Source organism: Sarcophilus harrisii, chromosome 3 (genome assembly GCF_902635505.1).
Source record: "Sarcophilus harrisii chromosome 3, mSarHar1.11, whole genome shotgun sequence".
Classification (NCBI taxonomy): Eukaryota; Metazoa; Chordata; class Mammalia; order Dasyuromorphia; family Dasyuridae; genus Sarcophilus; species Sarcophilus harrisii.
The window spans coordinates 501,023,398-501,042,306 of record NC_045428.1 but is presented as its reverse complement, the minus strand read 5'-3'; the positions used below and the strand labels follow the sequence as shown (position 1 = coordinate 501,042,306).

At 39.8% G+C, this 18,909-nt stretch overlaps 1 protein-coding gene across 1 annotated transcript in view; it reads right to left on the bottom strand.

Annotated features, from left to right (window-relative positions):
• Positions 1 to 370: 370 nt before the first annotated feature.
• Positions 371 to 18,909, bottom strand: part of LOC100918626 (mitochondrial uncoupling protein 3) — a 35,573-nt gene continuing 17,034 nt past the window's right edge. The window contains exons 4-7 of the mRNA XM_003764664.3: positions 14,683 to 14,883; positions 11,527 to 11,628; positions 2,690 to 2,870; positions 371 to 1,050 (exon numbers count right to left, since the gene is read on the bottom strand). Coding sequence (XP_003764712.1) covers positions 936 to 1,050; positions 2,690 to 2,870; positions 11,527 to 11,628; positions 14,683 to 14,883 — 599 coding nt within the window. The 3' untranslated portion in view covers positions 371 to 935. The remainder of the gene's footprint in view (positions 1,051 to 2,689; positions 2,871 to 11,526; positions 11,629 to 14,682; positions 14,884 to 18,909) is intronic.

The window sequence follows — 18,909 nt, the reverse complement described above, 5'->3', positions numbered from 1 at the left end:
AGCCAATACTGAAGTGATATAAAGCTCTTTGCCCTTAGCTAGGCTAGTTCTTGGATGACAGATATATGATTTATTATCAGGCTCATACTTGAAACATTTCCTGTTTGATAGGAACCTGCTAGAACTTATGATCTGCTTTCGGCCATTAAGAATCAGGATTTCTTTTTCCTCCCATTGCACTGGAGAAGGACTTAAGTCCTAAATTCTTAGCTTTTTCTTAAGGGCTAATACATAACATTGCTTCTTTGGGCTAGGAAATCTAAAGCTTTCTAGAATTCAGTTTAGATTCAATCTCTAGAGCCTAATGCACAATTGGCCCTGAGTGCTCAATAAAGATTGTGGATGATGAACCATGATGAAAGGCAAACAATGTGCAACTTGTCCAGGACTTTATTGAGAAGATTAACATTCAGTTACATGTTAGATTAGATGCAACATGACATTTCTTCCAGCACTGAGAATCTGTGATTTTGATAAATTGCCAGCTATACCCTAGATTCCCCAGTGAGGAGAAACTTAAACACCTATTCATTTCTTCCTTTGCTTAAGGTCTCTTGAACCGCTTTCAATTAATTTTCTAAACCAATGTCCAAGATACATCCACCATTCCGTCTGATTTTCCCAAAGGGTTCTGTTTGAATTTATCTTTTCTTGCCTAAATATTAGGCATCAACCTTGGTATATTTCAGAAATTAATATAATTTATGATTTTGTCTTGTCAATGCATGACAAGCTGTTCTTAAGATAGAGTATACAAGGCTGGAAACTTCTTTCTTGTCTATCTTTTCTTCTTCCATTTTTCGGTCTGTAAAAGGATATTTCTTAAGGTCTGGCAGCAAGCAACATAAATATTTATGTCTCTGTGAGTGTGTGTATATGTCGTGTGCATGTTTCCATGTTATGATTTCCATATTCCAGTAATTTTCCCTTTTTGGTTAAAATGAAGATTCCCAGGACATTTGGAGTTTCATCAGGGCTCGTTTCAACTGCTCATATGTCACAAACATCATTACATTCCAGGATCCCAAACGAAGAAAGGAGGGAGTGAATCTAGAGTGAAAAGAACAAGTAGGCATTTGAGTCAAATGGGCTTGGATAATAGCATAAGACATTGCATACAGCAGACATTTGAATATGTTTGTTGGTGAAACGACTGTTCATTCTTGTGATCCTCTGAACAACTTAAGTTGATAAAAGTGTCTAGGATTCTTTTAGTGTTGCATATTTAATAATAAACACTCAAGAGTTGGAAGTTCCCTTAGAGAGCATTTAGCCTGATACAATGCAATGTAGAAATACTCTTTCTAGCCTTCTTGATGAGTATGATCTATTTAATCTTTGAATTCATCCATCTTAAAATCTATTTGTTCTAAGTGAGATAGCCAAATACTTAATTCTTTTATATTGAATCAAAACCTGCCTTCTTGTCACTTCTACATGCTTTTGGAATCACATAAAACAAGTTTGTTCCTTCTTTTGCATCTAAGTCCTTCAGATGTCAGAACATAACAACTATACCTTTATCTTTAAATAGCTCTAGCATTCTTAAGAAAGTCCTGCATTATGCTTTTGGCTGGTTAAGGGCATAGCTCTGATTCCTCCTTTTCTCAGTTTTCTTTTCACAATTTTCCTGAACCTCTCCTTTGTACTTTTCTCTCTCCCATGTATTATAATCATTTGTGTACTTGCTCTTCCCCTATTATATTTTCATTGGGGTTCGTGCTCTTCATAACCTGGCTACTTCCTACCTTCCCAGTTTCCATATGCTTTATTCCCCTCTATGAATTCCATGATCCAGTTACACTAGCCTGTTGGTGGTACTTGAGCCCCAAAACTCCATCTCTAGACTATGCTTTTGCATTGGCTGTGCTCCAGTTCTAGGATATGCTGGTCTCTCACTTCTGCCTCCCCAGTTTTCTTGGCTTCCTTCAAGCCCCAGCTCATATTCAGCCTTCTGCATGCGGTCTTTCCTATCCTTTCAGGGGCTAATGATTTCCTTTCCAAACTACTTTCATCTCCCCTGACCTAGTGGTTTTCCTGTTAGAATGTGAATTTCTTCAGAGTAAGGGCTCCTTTTGGGCCCAGTGCTTAGTGCAGTGCCTGGTACAGATAAACACTTAATAATGCTGCTGATTGAGTGACTGACTGACCCTGGAAAGCCCTTACAAGTTAACATTGGTAAAGGCTACTCTTTGAGCTGTTCTCTAGAGAGACCAAAGGAGTTACCCAACCTCCCATAGTGAGTCAGTGACAAAGTTTGTGAGGGGGTGCATCATGTCACCAAGACCCTTCCCTCCCTATTGAGCGACAGCCCTCCTGACCAGGAGGAACGCTGCTCTGGGATGCACTCTGTGGCTATGGAGCTGCTCTGACCTGCTGAGAGTTGAGCTCTCTCTGATAGAAGGTAGTGGGAGTCAATGTGGAGACCACTGGAGGCGCACAGGACCAAGGCTGGAATGTTTCTTGCAATTATTAAGGCCCACCCCGTTATTTTACAGAAGAGGGAACTGGGGCCCAGAGGGGCTGGTGTGGGATGACAGAGCAGACAGGGCGGGTCAGAGCCAGGGGCCAACTTTCCCGCCTTCAGGCCCAGTGCTCTCTTCTATACACTGTCCTTCCAGCAGGTCCCCTTCACCCAAAGGTGGAAGCTCAAAGCCAGGGTCCCCAGAGCACGGAGCAGGGGGCTCACCCCTTGTAGAAGGCTGTGGGCCCTTCCAGCCGCAGAGTCTTCAGCATGCAGTCCAGGGTGCTGCTGTAGCGGCCAGGAGGGGCATTTATGTACCGGGTCTTCACAACGTCCACAGGGTTAGCCACCACCGTGGCACAGAAGCCGGCTGCAAAGGCCGAGACAAAATGGCAGGGAAAGTTGTCTGCAAAGGCAAGGGGAGAGGTGGAGTTGTAGAGCGGTTCTCCTCTCCTGAGGGAAGCCAGGAGCTGGGGGGTGGCGGAAAGGAAGGAGGAGATTCCTGAGATCGGGAATTTCCCCCTTTTTTGTCACTGAATTTCCTTTCTGACTCTACTCCTTCTGTGGGACTTGTGATATACCTGGCTCACCATCCCTAGAGCTCTCATCTTTGTCCTTCCTGTTCCTTTCATCTCCTGTACTCAATCAGCTCCCAAACCTAATTTCTTTGGCATTTTCTTTTATTTCCCCTTCTCCTCAGTTCTCCCAGCCTTTTCTGGGCCATGTAACCACCTGAACTGTTATGATAACCACCTTTAAACAGATTATTGAGATCTTTCATCTGCATGTCTCCCTCATTTCCTCGGCTACCCAGAGAACCTTCCCTTGAACATGAAAAAAGAGAGAGGGGAAAAGCAGCTCATCCAAACTAACTGGCCCATAAGCCAAGACAGACAGCATGTGTGACATGTCACCTCCAAGGTCCTCCACGCTTTAAAGAAGGGAAGGGACACATTTTCTTTTGTGCTTAATATCGTAATCTTCTGACAGATCTTTCCATTTCTGCTCCCCTTAACCATGCTGTCACTCTGATATTCCAAGAAACAGATCTTCCTATAATGATCTTTTGGTGACTCCCTACTGAATGAAGATCAGACTTATAAACCTAGCCTTCTAGGGAATCCATCCTTGTTACTGGTCTATTTGTCCATCTTTATCTTCCCCACATGCTCAGTGCTCCATACAGTGGGCAGCCCTGTGTCTCCTTTGTTCCCACTATTCCTATGCCTGGGGTGGACTATCTGACTTCTACCTGTTGATTCCTTTCTATCTTTAAAACCCAAGTCAAATATTGCTGCCTATAGGGAACTTCTCATATTCCTTCATTTGGTAGAGACTTTCTTAGCTTTTTGTACGTTCTGAGGCACTTAGGAACTATTTTACATGAATTCATTTGTGTGTCTTTCAGTTTCCCCTCACATGATGTTAAGTTCCATAAGGGCAGGGGCTATATTTTAAGACTATATTAAGCAGTAAATGCTTAATAAAGAAGCTATAAGTGGTAACCTAAACGGCCACTTAGGAAGTCCTGTTTATATCTGTCACAACCCCTGATGCTTTTACATTTCATCTGCGTGTGAGTAGCATCTCTAGAGTAGACACTAAAGAAGCTGAGAGAAACACAGCAGCTGGAACTGAAAAGGAGCAAGAGGAAGAGATGGATGGAAAGAGGGAAGAATTAGGAATGAGCACTTAGCCCACTGCTTCCACAATCTAGTCTGAGAGTGATGAGAATATGGGGTCTTGGTTTTTATTGTTGGTCCCAGTGCCAATAACTCCAGGGCACCCAGTCCCACTGCCAATCTCAATAACACCTTAACATTCTGCTGAAAAACTATGGAATATATTGGATTACTTGCAATCTAGGGGAGGGAGTGAGTAAGGGATGGGGAGAAAATTGGAACACAAGGTTTTGCAAGGGTTAATGTTGAAAAATTATCCATGCATATGTTTTGAAAATAAAAAGCTTTAATTTTTTTTTTTTTTTTTTTTTTTTTTTTAAGATAAACTATGGAAGCTGGAAAAGTGGCTTCACATCATCCTGGAACTGGAGAGTAGGAGAATGGAATTTGTGGAAATGGATTGTGAGAATATCTGATGCTTTATTGTTTATTTAGTCTATTGTTTTTTTATTTAGCTTATGTTCTGTTTAAGTGTTTTTTAACCTCACTATTGTATCCATATAGTTAATTCTGACTAAAGGCAAAATGAGAGATCAGGAGCAGTGCATCTGATTAGATGAATTCTCTCTGTCTGTGTTTATCTGTCTCTGCCTCTCTGTCTTTCTGTCTCTGTCTGTCTCTGTGTCTGTTTCTGTCTCACTATATCTCTGTTTGGGTCTCTATTTGTTTCTGAGTGTCTCTGTCTCTCTGTCTCTGTCTCTATCTCTCTTTCTCTTTCACATGGACTTGAAAGTTCCATCTGAGGCAATATTGGACTTGGAATCAGGAACACCTAAGTTCAAATCCAGCTTTAGGCACTTACTGGCCATGTAATGCTAGGCAAGTCACTTAATGTCTGTTTGCCTTGGTTTCCTCAACTGTGAAATGGGAATAATATTAGGACCTATCTCTCAGGATTGTTGAATATTTGTAAAAAAAAAACAAAAAAAAACAAAACAAAACAAACAAACAAAAAAAAACACTTAATGCCCAGTACCAGAAGGTGCTATATAAATGCTTATTCTTTCCCTTTCCTCCTTGTTCCATCCTTCACTTTAACCCTCTTTTGATTCCTCTTTCATGAAAGTAATTCATGTTTTCAAAAGTATTAAAAGCAGAGTTCTAGGAGGCCCACACCCAGTGGAGAGGGAAGGGAAGGGAGAAAGGCACACCCACCCACTGTGTTAACTTATCATCCAAGCAGCAGTTTAGTTAGGAGAAGCTGACTTCCTGAAGGTCAGTCAATAAACATTTAAAATATCTATAATGTGTCAGGACCGTGCTAAGAACTAGAGATACAAAAAGAGGCAAAAGTTAATAGCTCAAGGAGCTCATATGGAGAAAATAACAAGAAAACAAACTATATACAGGAAAAATACAAAATAATTGAAACAACTATATACAAGAAAACTACAAGATAATTGAAAGAAGGAAGGCATCAGTTCCAAGTTTTCCTGCAGGAGATAGGATTTTCCTTGGAACTTTAGGGAAGCCAGTAGGCAGAGATGAGGAAGGAGAGTCTTCCAGGCAAAGGCCAAGCCAGAGAAAATGATGAGAACCAAGAAATGGAGTGTCTTATTTGTGGAACAGCAAAAAGGCTAGTGACATTGGACCAAAGAGTATGTGGTGGGGAATAAGATATAAAATGACTGGAAAGGTAAGGGGAGGTTAGGCTATAAAGGACTTTGAATGCTAAATAGGGGATTTCATATCTGATCTTAGAGGTAATAGGGAATCACTGGAGTTTATTGAGTGGTGGGATGATATGTTTAGACCTACACTAGGAAAATCATTTTGGAGTCAGAATGGAGGAAAGATTGGGGTAGGGAGAAATTTGAGGCAGGCAGACCCCTTAGCAGGCTATTTTAACAGTTTGGGTGTGAGGTGATGAGGATCTACACGAGGATGCTGACAGTAGAAAAGGAGACAAAGGGGCATATTGAAAAGTTGTTGAAAAAAAGAAATCAATATATCTTAGCAATAGATTGAATATGGAAGGGTGAGAGTGAGGAATCTAGGGCGATTCTTAGATTGCAACATTGAGGGACTGGAAGAATGGTAATAAGATAGTTAAAATAACAGTAATTAGAAAGATAGGAGTAGGGGACTATTTAGGGAAAAGATAATGAATTTAATTCTATACATGTTGCGTTTAAGATGTTTACAGGACATTCAGTTCAAGATGTCTGAAAAGAAATTAGAACCCTATAACAAGATGAGGTCAAATGGGTTCATGATTTAGAAATAAAGGGTAATATACCATAAGCAAATTAGGAGAGCAAGGGATATCTGTCAGCTCCTTGGAGAAAGGAGGAATTTATGGCCAAAGAAAAACTAGAGGACATTATGAAATGCAAAATGGATAATTTTGATTACATTGAATTTAAAAAGTTTTACACAAACAAGACCAATACAGCCAAGATTAGAAGGGAAGCCAGTGTTTCTGATAAAGGCCTCATTTCATAACTGACTCAAATTTGTAAGAATACAAGTCATTTCCCCAATTTGGTTAAAGAATATGAAAAATTTTCAGATGAAAAAAAGCCATTTATGAAAACATGCTCTAGGTCTCTATTGATTAGAGAAATGCAAATTAAAAACTCTGAAGTACCAGTTTATACCTATCAAATTGACTTAGGATGATGGGAAAAGATAATGATAAATATTGGAGGAGATGTGGGAGAACTGGGACACTGATACATTGTTGGTAGAGTTGTGAATGGGATCCAACCATTCTGGAGAGCAATTTGGAATTATGCCCAAAGGCTTATAAAACTGCACATAGCCTTTGATCCAGCCGTTTCACTACTGGGTCTGTATCCCAAAGAGAACATAAAAGAGAGAAAAGAACCCACATGTGCAAAGATTTGTAGTGGCACTTTTTGTGGTGACAAGGAACTAGAAACTGAGTGACCATCATTTGGGGCATGGTTGAATAAGTTATGGTATATGAATATAATGGAATATTATGGTTCTATAAGAAATGAGGAGCAGGCTGATTTCAGAAAAGCCTGGACTTACATGAACTGATGCTGAGTGAAATGAGCGGGGCCAGGAGATCACTGTACACAATAACAGGAAGAGTACTCTTCTCAGCAATGCAGTAATCCAAGATAATTCCAATAGATTTGGAGTGGAAAATGCCATCCATATCCAGAGAAAAAATTATGGAGACTGAATATAGATTGAAGCATAGTATTTTTGCTTTCTTATGGTTTTTCCCTGTGATGACCACGTTAGCATCCTGGATACTTTAGAATCAGCCAGAGTCAGGATCAGCAAAAGTCCTTGATCTTTATTCTTTGTGGACGTGAACAGAATGGCGATAGGGAAGTGAAAGGAATGGCAACACGAATCTACCAGGAGTGACTCTGGCTTTCTCACTCCACCCTTTAAATCCTCCACCCAATCTCCTATATGCCTGCAGCGTAGTGGGCAGGGCCATTCTTTCTCCAAGCATATACTAATAGAGTATAGTCCAATTGGTAATTAGCCTTAAGTGCTCGGATCTCAGTTCATCAACTCAGTTTCAGCCCATTACATTTCCCCTTTTGATCTGATTTTTCTTACAGAACATGACAAATATAGAAATATGTTTAAAATGATTGTACATGTATAACCTATATTAGATTTTTTGCTCTCCTGGAGGGAGGGATATAAGGGAGAGAAGGAGAAAAAATTTGGAACACAAAATCTTACAAAAATAAATGTTGAAAACTATCTTTACATGTATTTGGAAATAAAATACTATGAGGAAAGAGAAAGAAAAGGAATTGGAGATGGGAAACTGTAGGCCAACAGACAAGTTAGGGCAAGTTAGGTCAATTTGAATCAGCATACAGATAATTAAATTCACAGGAATTACTGAGATGACCAAGTGAAGTAGTATAGAGGGAGAAGAGAAGAGAAGAAGGCCCAGAACAGGCAGAGCCCTGAGGAGCACTCACAGTTAGAGGGTAAGATCTAGATAAAGACCCAGCCAGGGAGACTGAGGAAGAATGGTCTGATGAACAGAGGGATAACTCAGAAAGTGGTGTCTCAAAAACTGGAGAGAGAAGAGTGTCAGATTCTTGATGACTTTGGCGAGAGCAGTTCTGGTGGAATGATAAGATCAGAAGCCAGGTCCTAAGGGTTTAAGAAGTGAATGAGATGGAGAGAAGGTGAGGCATGTATTGCAAGTAGTCTTTTCAAGGAGTTTGGCCACAAGGGACAGAAGAAATATAGGAAGATAGATAGTTGGAATGGAAAGATTAAGTTGGGAAATTTGAGGATAAGGGAGACATGAGCATGCTTGTAGGCGACTAGGAAAGAGCCAGTAGACAAGGAGAGAATGAAAATAAGTGATCAAGTGGGGATGACAGAGCAGGCAGTCTGTTGGAGGAGAAAAGGTGGAGTGGGATCTATTTTGTAGGGGGAGGGGGGAGGCACTTGGTAAGAAGTAAAACCACCAGTTTGTGTGTGATAGGGGTAAAGAAGGAGATAGTGGCAGAGGGCCTCTGAGTCAAATGAGATGAGGAAGAAGAAAGAGGAAAATCTTGGGGAATATCCTCAATTTTTTAAAAGTTCTTTTTTTCAATAGTATTTTATTTTTCCAAATGTAATGATATCTTTCAATATTCATTTCTGTAAGACTTTGTGTTCCAAAATTTTCTCTCTCCCTCTCTTATCTTCCCTCTCCCAAGAAAGTTAGCAAAATAATATAGGTTATACATGTACAATCATTTTAAACAGATTTTCATATTTGTCATGTTATGCAAGAAAAATCAGACCCAAAGGGAAAAAAACACAAGAAAGAAAAAACAAACACTATTCTTCCATCCACAGTCTCCATACTTCTCTCTCTGGATGTGAATGGCATTTTCTATTCCAAGTCTATTGGAATTGTCTTAAATCATCCCCTGCTGAGAAGAGCCAAGTCTATTTTAGCTGATCATCATATAATCTTGCTGTTGTTGTGTTCAATGTTCTCTTTGTTCTGTTCTCTTCATTCGACATCAGTTTCATGTAAGTCTCCTGGAGAGACTTTCTGAAATCATTCTTCTCATCAGTTCTTATAGAACAATAATACTCCATTACCTTCATACATCATCACTTATTCAGCTATTTCCCAACTGATGGACATCCACTCAATTTCCAATTCCTTGCCACTATATAAAGAACTATTACAAACATTTTTGCACAGGCACAGCCTCAATTTTTTCAGTAAAATGTGAGGCAAAGCTCTCAGCTGAAAGAGTGGCAGGAGGGGAAGCCAGGGAAATTTGAAAAGGGATGGAAAGTCATGGGAGAACTCTCTGGAGAGTGAGATTAATAAAGGAGAAGAGATAGTGAGTTGATAAGAGTGGAAAGATCAACTAGTGGCAATGAGGGCTCAGTTAAGATCGTATAACACATATTTGTAGTGAACCCAGTCAGAACAGTTGTGCGATTTTTTCCCCCCACTTATGTTCAGCAGTTATGTGCAGGAATGAGGACAGCAACTGTAAAATTGATCCAAGGCTAAAGTATTAGGGTGTAATCAATAATATAATAAGAATGCCAGAGACTCAAGAGACAGTGTAGAGTTGATTTAGTTCATCAAGGGGTCTACCCCCTTGGGAAGAATTTTTTATTCACAGCAATTTAAGAAGTTAAGTTACTAAAGCCTTGGAAGGTTTAGAGTCTGCACCAACAGAAGGGTTTCTGATTTTATTTGAAGTACATAAGTCTCATGGCTAGTCTCTACATTTTAATCCTTACAACTGGGCAATTTAACATGATTTAACGTACTGTAAATGAATGCTTTGTTGTATCTTTGTTGATTTAATATCTATGTGTCCTTTATAGTTGCCTATTTATGACTGTCTTAGATTTTAAGAGAGAATGTGTATCTTTGGAATACATACAGGATGGTATGAATAGATGTTTTTTCTAAGTACCAATAAATCAAATGAGAAAACAGACATGAAATTCTTTGTAAATTTAAAAACCCTATCCATATGGCCACTGCTAAGAGGCAGTATGGTATAGTGTAAAGAGAGACTTTGGATTTGGAGTCAGAGGGAGACTCTCTTTCTGAATTTACTAACTGTATGATCATGAGCAAATTGCTGAACCTACATAAGTCTCATCTTCCCCAATTGAAAAGGGCATAAAATAAAAATAACACATACCTCACAGGGTTGTGTGAAGATCAAATGAGATGATGTACATAAAGTGGGATAATTTTAAAATGCCAAATAAATGACAGCTATTATTACAGATAATCTGACAATTCATTTCCTCTGTCTCCCTTTCTTCTCTTTTTTCCTCCCAATTCTTGGACTATAGACTACTAAGTAAATTGAATTAAATTAATATTTTAAGGTTAACAAATTCAAAGTGTATTATCCCAGTTTCACAGATAAAGAAGCAGACACAGAAGGGGTAACTTGCCCAAAATTACATAACTAAGAAGAATCTTAATAGGGACCAAGCCAAGTCTTTCCATGAGTTTATACAACTAAATGCTTAATGATTCACTCTTTTATAGACAGATCATGAACTCTTTGGAATGCTATGTGAGACAGTGAAAGCATGCTGTATCTTGAGCCAGAGGACCAGGCTTTGCCATCTCTGTGATTTTAGGCCTATCATTTAACATCTCTGGGCTTGAGTTTTTAATTTCTAAAATGAGAGGTTTGGACTAGATCACCTTCAAAATTCCAGTTCCAACTCTATGATCAGTTGAGGGCAGGACCAATGGCTTGTGCTTCTCTATCACCTTAGAATGCTGAGCATTACGGCTGTAGTTCTAGTAGGTGCTCAGAACCACTGACAATGAGAATTGCAAAGAACCTTAGAGATCCACTCCAGGGTTTCTTAACCATTTTTGTGTCATGGATCCTTTGGCAAGCTAGTAAAGCCTATAGAGTCCTCATAAAGTGATAAATGCAATAAAAATTAAAAACATATAACAAACATATAAGATTGCAAAGAAAACTAATTATGCTGAAACATTAGTCATCAAAACATTTGTTAAAAGTTCACCTCCTCCCAGGTTAAAAACTTCCAATTCTAGTCCAACTCTCTTATTTTATAGAAGCAGAAATTGAGGCTAAGAGGTAAAAGGATCTGCCCAGAGTCACAGAGTAAGTCAGTGCAAAGCCCAACCTATAGATGCAATGATTGCAACTCATGCAACTCATGATTTCCAGAGCAGGACTTTTTTTTGTCAATGAGCTGGGATAGTTAGATGTACTGGGCCCACCATTGTTCTATCTACTCCTTCTAAAAGTTGAGGCAGGTCCCAGTTGCCTTCTGGATACTCATCCTATTGACAGTACCTGTTTCTTTCCCTATTCTCTATTCACTAAATAAGTCTGAGGTGGATCTCTGAGGGAAATGAAAGTGGTGTCCTTGTAGAAGAGTCCAAACACGTACCAGTCATCAGGTGGTGGTCTATTAGTGCCTCCTTTATCATGTCATAGGTCACCATCTCCGCACAATTGACAATGGCATTTCTGGTGATATTGGGCAAAGTTCCTGTTAGAAAGAGGGAAAGGAATGAGTCAGCAAAGAAGAGTTAATTTGGTACAATTCAATTCAATCAATATTTATTAATTTCCTTCTCCATGAAGAACACGATGCTAGTCTCTGGGAGAAATGACAAGTTTCTTGCCATGGCCCCTACCTATACAGACTTATTAGAGGGGTAAGACAAAAATATCAGTCTATAAATACACAATAATAAAATTTTCTGGTTCAACTAGGGGAGGGAGTATTAGTCATTTAATCCAATGCCATGTTTTTGATTAGAACCTCAAATATTATAGTTGTAAGATTCTGCCCTAGGCTTAAAGACCATGCCCCAACTCACTCTTTGAAAAAAAAAAAAAGGTTGATATTATTGGAAAGTCTTTCTTCATATCTAAGCCAACCCAACTCAGTACTCTAACCTTTGGCCCAAAATTAAGGCAGAAAAGAAGAGTATTTTCAGATAGAAGGGACCTTAGGACAGAGTTCATTGACAGATCTGGGAAAACTTTGGGGAAATGTTGAGAAGGGGAAAATCACAAATTTATTTTCACTTTTCTCTAATTGAACATTATCATTTCCTGACCAGCAGGATGAATACAGAGAGGCTTGGAAAGACTTACATGACTGATGCTGAGTGAAATGAGCAGAACCAGGAGATCATCATACACTTCAAAAACAATACTGTATGAAGATGTATTCTGATGGAAGTGGATTTCTTCGACAAAGAGAAGGACTAACTCAGTTCCAATTGATCAGTGATGGACAGAATCAGCTACACCCAGAGAAGGAACACTGGGAAATGAATGTGGACCACTTGCATTTTTGTTTTTCTTCCCGGGTTATTTTTACCTTCTGAATCCAGTTCTTTTTGTGCAACAAGAGAACTGTACAGATCTGCACACATTGTATCTAGGATATACTATAACATATTTAACATATATAAGACTGCTTGCCATTTAGGGGAGGGGGTGGAGGGAGGGAAGGGAAAAGTTGGAACAGAAGTGAGTGCAAGGGATAATGTTGTAAAAAAATTACCCAGGTATCTGTTCTGTCAATAAAAAGCTATGAGCTATGATAATAATAAAAAAAGAAAATTATCATTTTCTTCAATTATGAATTTTAAAAACTGTTATTTTGGGAAGGTATCTAGACTTCCCAAGGGGTCTATGATACCTAAAAAGTTAGAAATCTCTATCTTAGAAACCATCTGACCTAATTCTCTTATTTTTTAGAAGAGTCAACCAAGAAACTGACTTAAAGCCACTGAATTAGTGGAGGAACTGTAACCAAAAAAGCAAAGCCTTTTTCCTGAGTCCTTTCACAGGACAGAGCCCAGGACTCTTTCCGCTACACTTGACTGGTGCTGAGGAGGCCACATTGGGGTGGAGGAGACTGTTGGCTTCTGAACAAGCCCTGGCTTTCCCTGAAATTCTACATGGGAAAGAAGTGTAGTCCTTGGATATACCAGCTGTTGTGAGGAAAGTGCTGTGTACACCCCAAATGGTATAGAAATGGGAGCTGCCATTACTCTCTTATTATACCATAGCTTCTCCTATAGCTCCACAGAATAAAAAATTATGGGATCTGCACCTTATGCCATGGCCAGGTCTATTCTTTCTTTCAAATACATGCTCAGGAAAATTGCTCCTGGCCTTGGGGCTGCAGCTTCTTTTTAGGGTCTGGGAGCTGTCCCTAAAGCTGTGGCTCATACAGTTTTAGCTCACCAATCTCACGCCCTATAGGGTCCTTTAAAGACTATCCACAGAGAAATTTCATTGTTTAAGGCTGTGTTTTTAGAGCATGACTCTTTAAAGTTGCATTCATGGATTTCTAATCATTTTGTAGATCACTTTCAGTAATTCTGTGAACTTGGATGGGATAAAAAAATTTACATTTTTATTATTTTATAATAACTGATTTTTTATAATCCAATGCATATTATATTTGTGTTGGAATCCTAGCGTCAACTCAACTTGAAACAAGGTGAAAACTCAAGGGTGATACCAGAATCCTGGTGTTAACTCAATAGAATTGATACAGTGCTTGTTGGTTCACACCTTAGAGTGAATCCCTGCAGGGTGATGGGTTGCTAATACTGATAGACAATAATGCTTGTCTATCACACCTTTAGAGAGCTCATAGAACCAAGAAATATTTAAGTACTCATTGGAGTTCACATGGTTTAGTATGAGATATCCGAATTTACACCTCCCAAGTTCCGGCCCAAAACATCTTCCAAGATCAAATCAATCATTGGACCATGCCAAATTAGATAATTATTGTCTCTATCAACTCTAATGGCTCAACAATTTGTAAAGATTCCAACATCTCCCCTTTTCTTTTGATTTAGATGTTGGAATCCTAGTGTCAACTCAACTTGAAACAAGGTACTAAGTACAACTGATAGAGGATAATGCTTGTGTTCACACTTCCCTTAAGCCCTGTCTCCAGAAGGAGGAGTTAACCTTTGGGAGATGTAAATTTGGATATCTCATACTAAACCGTGTGAACCGTGTTCTGCAGGCAAATCTTTCAAGAACCTTATGATATCAACACACCACAACAGAGCAATGGAACAGGACTTTACTGGAGGAAAACTTAGCTTATTGGGTCTGAAAGGGACCATTGAACAAGAGGGACAGACCTGGACACCTCTTAGAACTCAAATAGTCCAATACCTCCTTGTTTTGCTAATGAAGTATAGATTCAGAGAAGAAAAGGGGCTTGCCCTTGGAGGTACAGGAGCAGAGCTGGACCACAGGTCTTCTCATTACAATACCAGGTGGCATTTGTAAAACATGTCTGAATTTGCAATTTTATGTGTATTATCTCATTTGAGTCTTACAACAACTCTGTGAAGGAGATGCTATTAATATTCCCATTTTATAGTTGAGAAAATTGAGGCAAAGTGATAGCTAATAAGTATCTGAGGTAGGATTTGAATTTAGGATTTTTGCAGTGCCAAAACCATCCAGCTTCCCTAAAGAGCTCCAGGCTCTCTCTCTGGGTAGCACTGCTCCTGTCCTGCTCAATACTCAGAACCCCAGAACCAAGACCCACCTTTCCACAGGCCCCTGATTCCTTCCTCCCTGGCAATTGTCCTGTAGGCATCCATCGTCCCGCTGTATTTTCTGCTGATTCCTGGTCCCATTCGGACACTGGCTTGGAAACGCACCTTCACCACATCTGTGGGTTGGGCACAACTCACGGCCATGGCCCCCGTTGTGCATCCTGCCAGGATCCGGATCATGATGCTGGAATCTGTCCGGAGGGAGAAGGGGAAGTCAGCATCCTGCCAAGTCTCTGGCAGAAATTTCCCAACATTCATCTCACCCCCTTTCATTAGCTTTAGGTTTGGAGTGAAATCTGGATGCGAGTCCAGACTCTATGTTTAAAAGCACTGTGGTTCTGGATAAGCCGCTTCCCATCTCCAGGGCTCACTTTGTTCATTTGTCAAATAAGGGTCCTGGGTTAGATTCTCAATCTGAGTGAGTTAACTTTGGTTAAGCACCAGTTTCAAGCAGAGTCCTGTGCTAAGTTCTAGAAAAAACACATTATTTAGATAAGATGCTATTCTTATTTTTGTGGATCTTACAGTCTAGGAGAGGAATTAAAGAGGGGACCCCGGAACTCTGAAAATCCTTGGAGAAAATCTTCAATTCTGCCTCATTAAGAGATTCTGCCCCAAGTCCTTTTTTCTCTTAAATGAATTTAACTTTTGACTACTTGAGGAGGGAATGAAGAGGGAAACCCAAAACTGAATATCCTTAAAGGAGAAAACCCCCTTCGACTTTGCCTCAGTGAGGGGTCTCAAACCCAAGCACAAATAGCTTTATCTTTATTGTCTGGGTAGCTTTGGCTCAGTCCTGAAACCCATCGAATTCAATTCAAATTCTACCCCTAGCTGAAACCCAGAGAGGAGCCAACCTGGCACTCCATCCATGAGCCCCCTTCAGCTTGTAGCCAAAGCCCCCTATTATAAAAGATCCAGACTAAAACCCTCTCTTTGCAGAGGGTCTATACATGCCAGCACCATGCCTGGCACCCCGCCTGGCACCCCAAAGACTCTGCCCACTGGAATGTTTCCAGTGCCCTCCTCTCTTTACCCTCTCCTATTTCCTTAACTAGACTCTAACCTTACTTCCAATCCCCATAATAAACCTCTTTTATCAATCTAGGTTTTCGGGTCTGTAAATTCCTTTACAGGGGAATCCCAGAACTCCCTACTCTTGTGCCGCCACTAGACCTCATTTAGACCTTATTTAACTCCCTGACCACCAGTAACCCTAATTTCATTTGGTACCCCAAATCTCATCAGAATAAGGCTCCAATATGGGTAACTGCAGTCTACAATCATGTACAACAAGTTCATAAAAAGGTGAAAAACAAGATTCTCTGGAAGCTCAAGCAGGAAAATGTTGCTGATGTGAAGTGGGGTGATGGTGGATTAGGGAAAACTTCCTAGAGGAGATAGCATCAGAGCTGGGATGGGCAGGAATTCTACAGGGAAGGAAGCTATTCCAAGATATTTGTACATACACATCTATGTAAACAATATGTCTATATTGTGTATATTTTTATATATATGCATAAATTTATTAAGCACTTATTGTGTGCCAGGGCCTATGCTAAGAACTTTACAAATAATCCATTTAATCCTTACCACCACTCTAGGAGGCAGGTGCTGTCATTATTCCCATTTTGCAGATGAGACAACAGAGGCAAGCAGAGGTTAAGTGATTTCCTCAGGGTAAGACAGCTAGTAAATGTATGAGACCAGATTTAAATCTAGACCCCACGTTCTCTTCATTGAGTGCCATAATAATAATAGACTCTATTTACACGTAGGTCAATGCTTACCTAATTGTTTCCAGTGTCACAATACCCCTGCCAGATAGCCGGTACAAGTATTTTTAGTTGCACTTGGCAGGTGAGAAAATTAAAGCTTAAGAGAAATGGCCAATCAGGGGCCCACAGCAGTGGGGGGGGGGGGGGAGTCTCCAAATTTGGACTTGATCCCAAGAGTTGTCACCATCAACACAGTATTCTTCCCATGGCACCATGCTGTCTAGTAGCACCAGCAGCAAAAAGCACAGGGAAAAGTGTAGGAAGTTCCTTCCCTTCTTTGGGCTTCAATTTCTCTAACTATAAAATAAAGAGGCTGGCCTAGGTCCTGCCCAGTTCTGAATTTCTGATCCTATAATCACAGGATCAAGCAAAACAAGGCAGGGACAAAGCTCTGAACTGGTCAGGAGAGCCCTGAGTTTGAGTCTCAGCTCCAACACTTAACAGATGAGTGTCTATAGGTGAGTAATTTAACCTTTCTGAATTTCAGTTCTCTTATCTGTAAAGAAGGAATGAAAACAGATCATTCTCACTATATATAAATTTGCATTACACAATGCAAATTTACATAAAGAACTCTGAAAGACATGAGAAAATGTAATAGAAACATGTATAAAGAGTTTGGGAAAAAGTGTGCTCTCAGTTTGCTCCTGATGTTCATGGATTTGACAAAGATGAAACATTTGAAGAAGTGAGTAACAAGACTTCATGAAAATTAGCATAAAAATTAGAGCTAGAAACGGATGAGAATGATGCGGAGATGATTGAGCCTTATGTTGAACTGTTGAATGAGCATCTGATTAAGTTGCTAGCTGCAAAGATTGCTTTGGACCCAAAGTTGAAGCAAAAAGGTTCACAACAAAACAGCAGAAACATTTCATCACTTTAGTAAATTTTTTTCTTGTATTGAAAAAAAATGGGTCCAAATGCTTCAAGATTTTTAAAAGTTCAAAGACTAGTTGAGGATAATATTTCTTGTTATCTGATATATGAGGGGAAAAAAGAGAGCCACTATCCAAACGTCTCAAATAGCTTCATAAAAAATGTCACACTGCCAACCACCAGTGAGTGATAAAGGCTAAGGGCATTGGGCAGGTAAGGGGCAACACACTGCCCACCTATGTTAACCTTACTATATGGTACTGTACATTATCATTAGCTGTACCTTTCATTTCATAATTCTGGTTATTATCATAGTATGACATTTAACATGTTTGCATTTTAGTACATTTTATTTTTTGTGTAAAAGGATTATTTTGTGTCTGCCTTTGTAGAGGCTAAAATTGAGTGGATAGATACAAATTCACATTACCCACTTATATACAAAACTAACTATCTTTTTCTCTCCTCCCCTCTTTAGGCAGCCTGGTGGCCCCTCTGCACAATACCAGTTCCAGACTTAATGAGGACCCTGACTTGTCTGGCCCACTGATTGCAGCTCAGAACTCTCGAGCAGAGGTGATCCACCAGTTCCAGCCTCCCTGAGTGCAGGAATCACAAGAATGTCCCATGCTCATGTGGAATATTTAGTCTTAAGAAGACCTAAGAGACACTTGATCAGTGTCTTCAAATGTTGGTAGAACTAGAAAAATGCAATGAAGTTAGTTTTAAAAAAGGAGAAAAAGCACCTAGAAATGTGAAGAGTGATATGGGCTGCTGCGAGAGGTCCTGGATTCTCTATCAGGTCCAGGCTTCAAGTGGAGGTAGATGACCCCTGGCTCGTTATGGCTGATTCCTGCTCCACTGAGACTTTATGGTTACAGCCAGTTGTGTGGATCTGGGGATTCTGTGACCAAAAGGCCTCTTGGAAGCCTTTCCTTAATCCTTTCTGCTTTGAAGAGATCAGGAGCAGCTTCCCCTTCTGCTCCCTGACATTGCCTTTCTGTGCTGTCACCCCCAAGAGATGCTGCTTGTCCATAACAGGCACTTATCTAACTTAGGTTACTGGCTCCTGGAGAACAGACTCTTAGTTCTAGGTTTTTCTTGCCAGTACAGTATAACACAGCTGGCTTCAAACTAGAAGTGTAAATCCTAGGGTCTGGGTTCAATTCTATGTAGTTCAGTTGATCCTAGTCTAGTTTAGTTTAGTTTAGCTCAGTTCAGGCTAGTTCAGCCCAATGTAAATTAGATTAATTAAAATAAAATTATCTGATTCCTACTGATTAGGATTTTCACTTTTCCTGCCTCAGATCTAAGGAAGATTTAATCAATTGGCAAGTCCGTCTTGAAGGTTCCGATTCATACCAGGGTTTTGGGGGATGGATTAGAGAATTCATCTTTATTTCTCAGGAGCTTATCAGTCAACAGAGAAGGTATTAAGAACTGGGGAATCGGCAGGAAAACTATTTCCAAATTCTAAGGAGCATGATTTTTTTTTCTAAGCATGCTTTGAAAAAAAAAAAGTGGGTCAGAAGATTAAGCTGGCTGGGGAGAACTAATCAA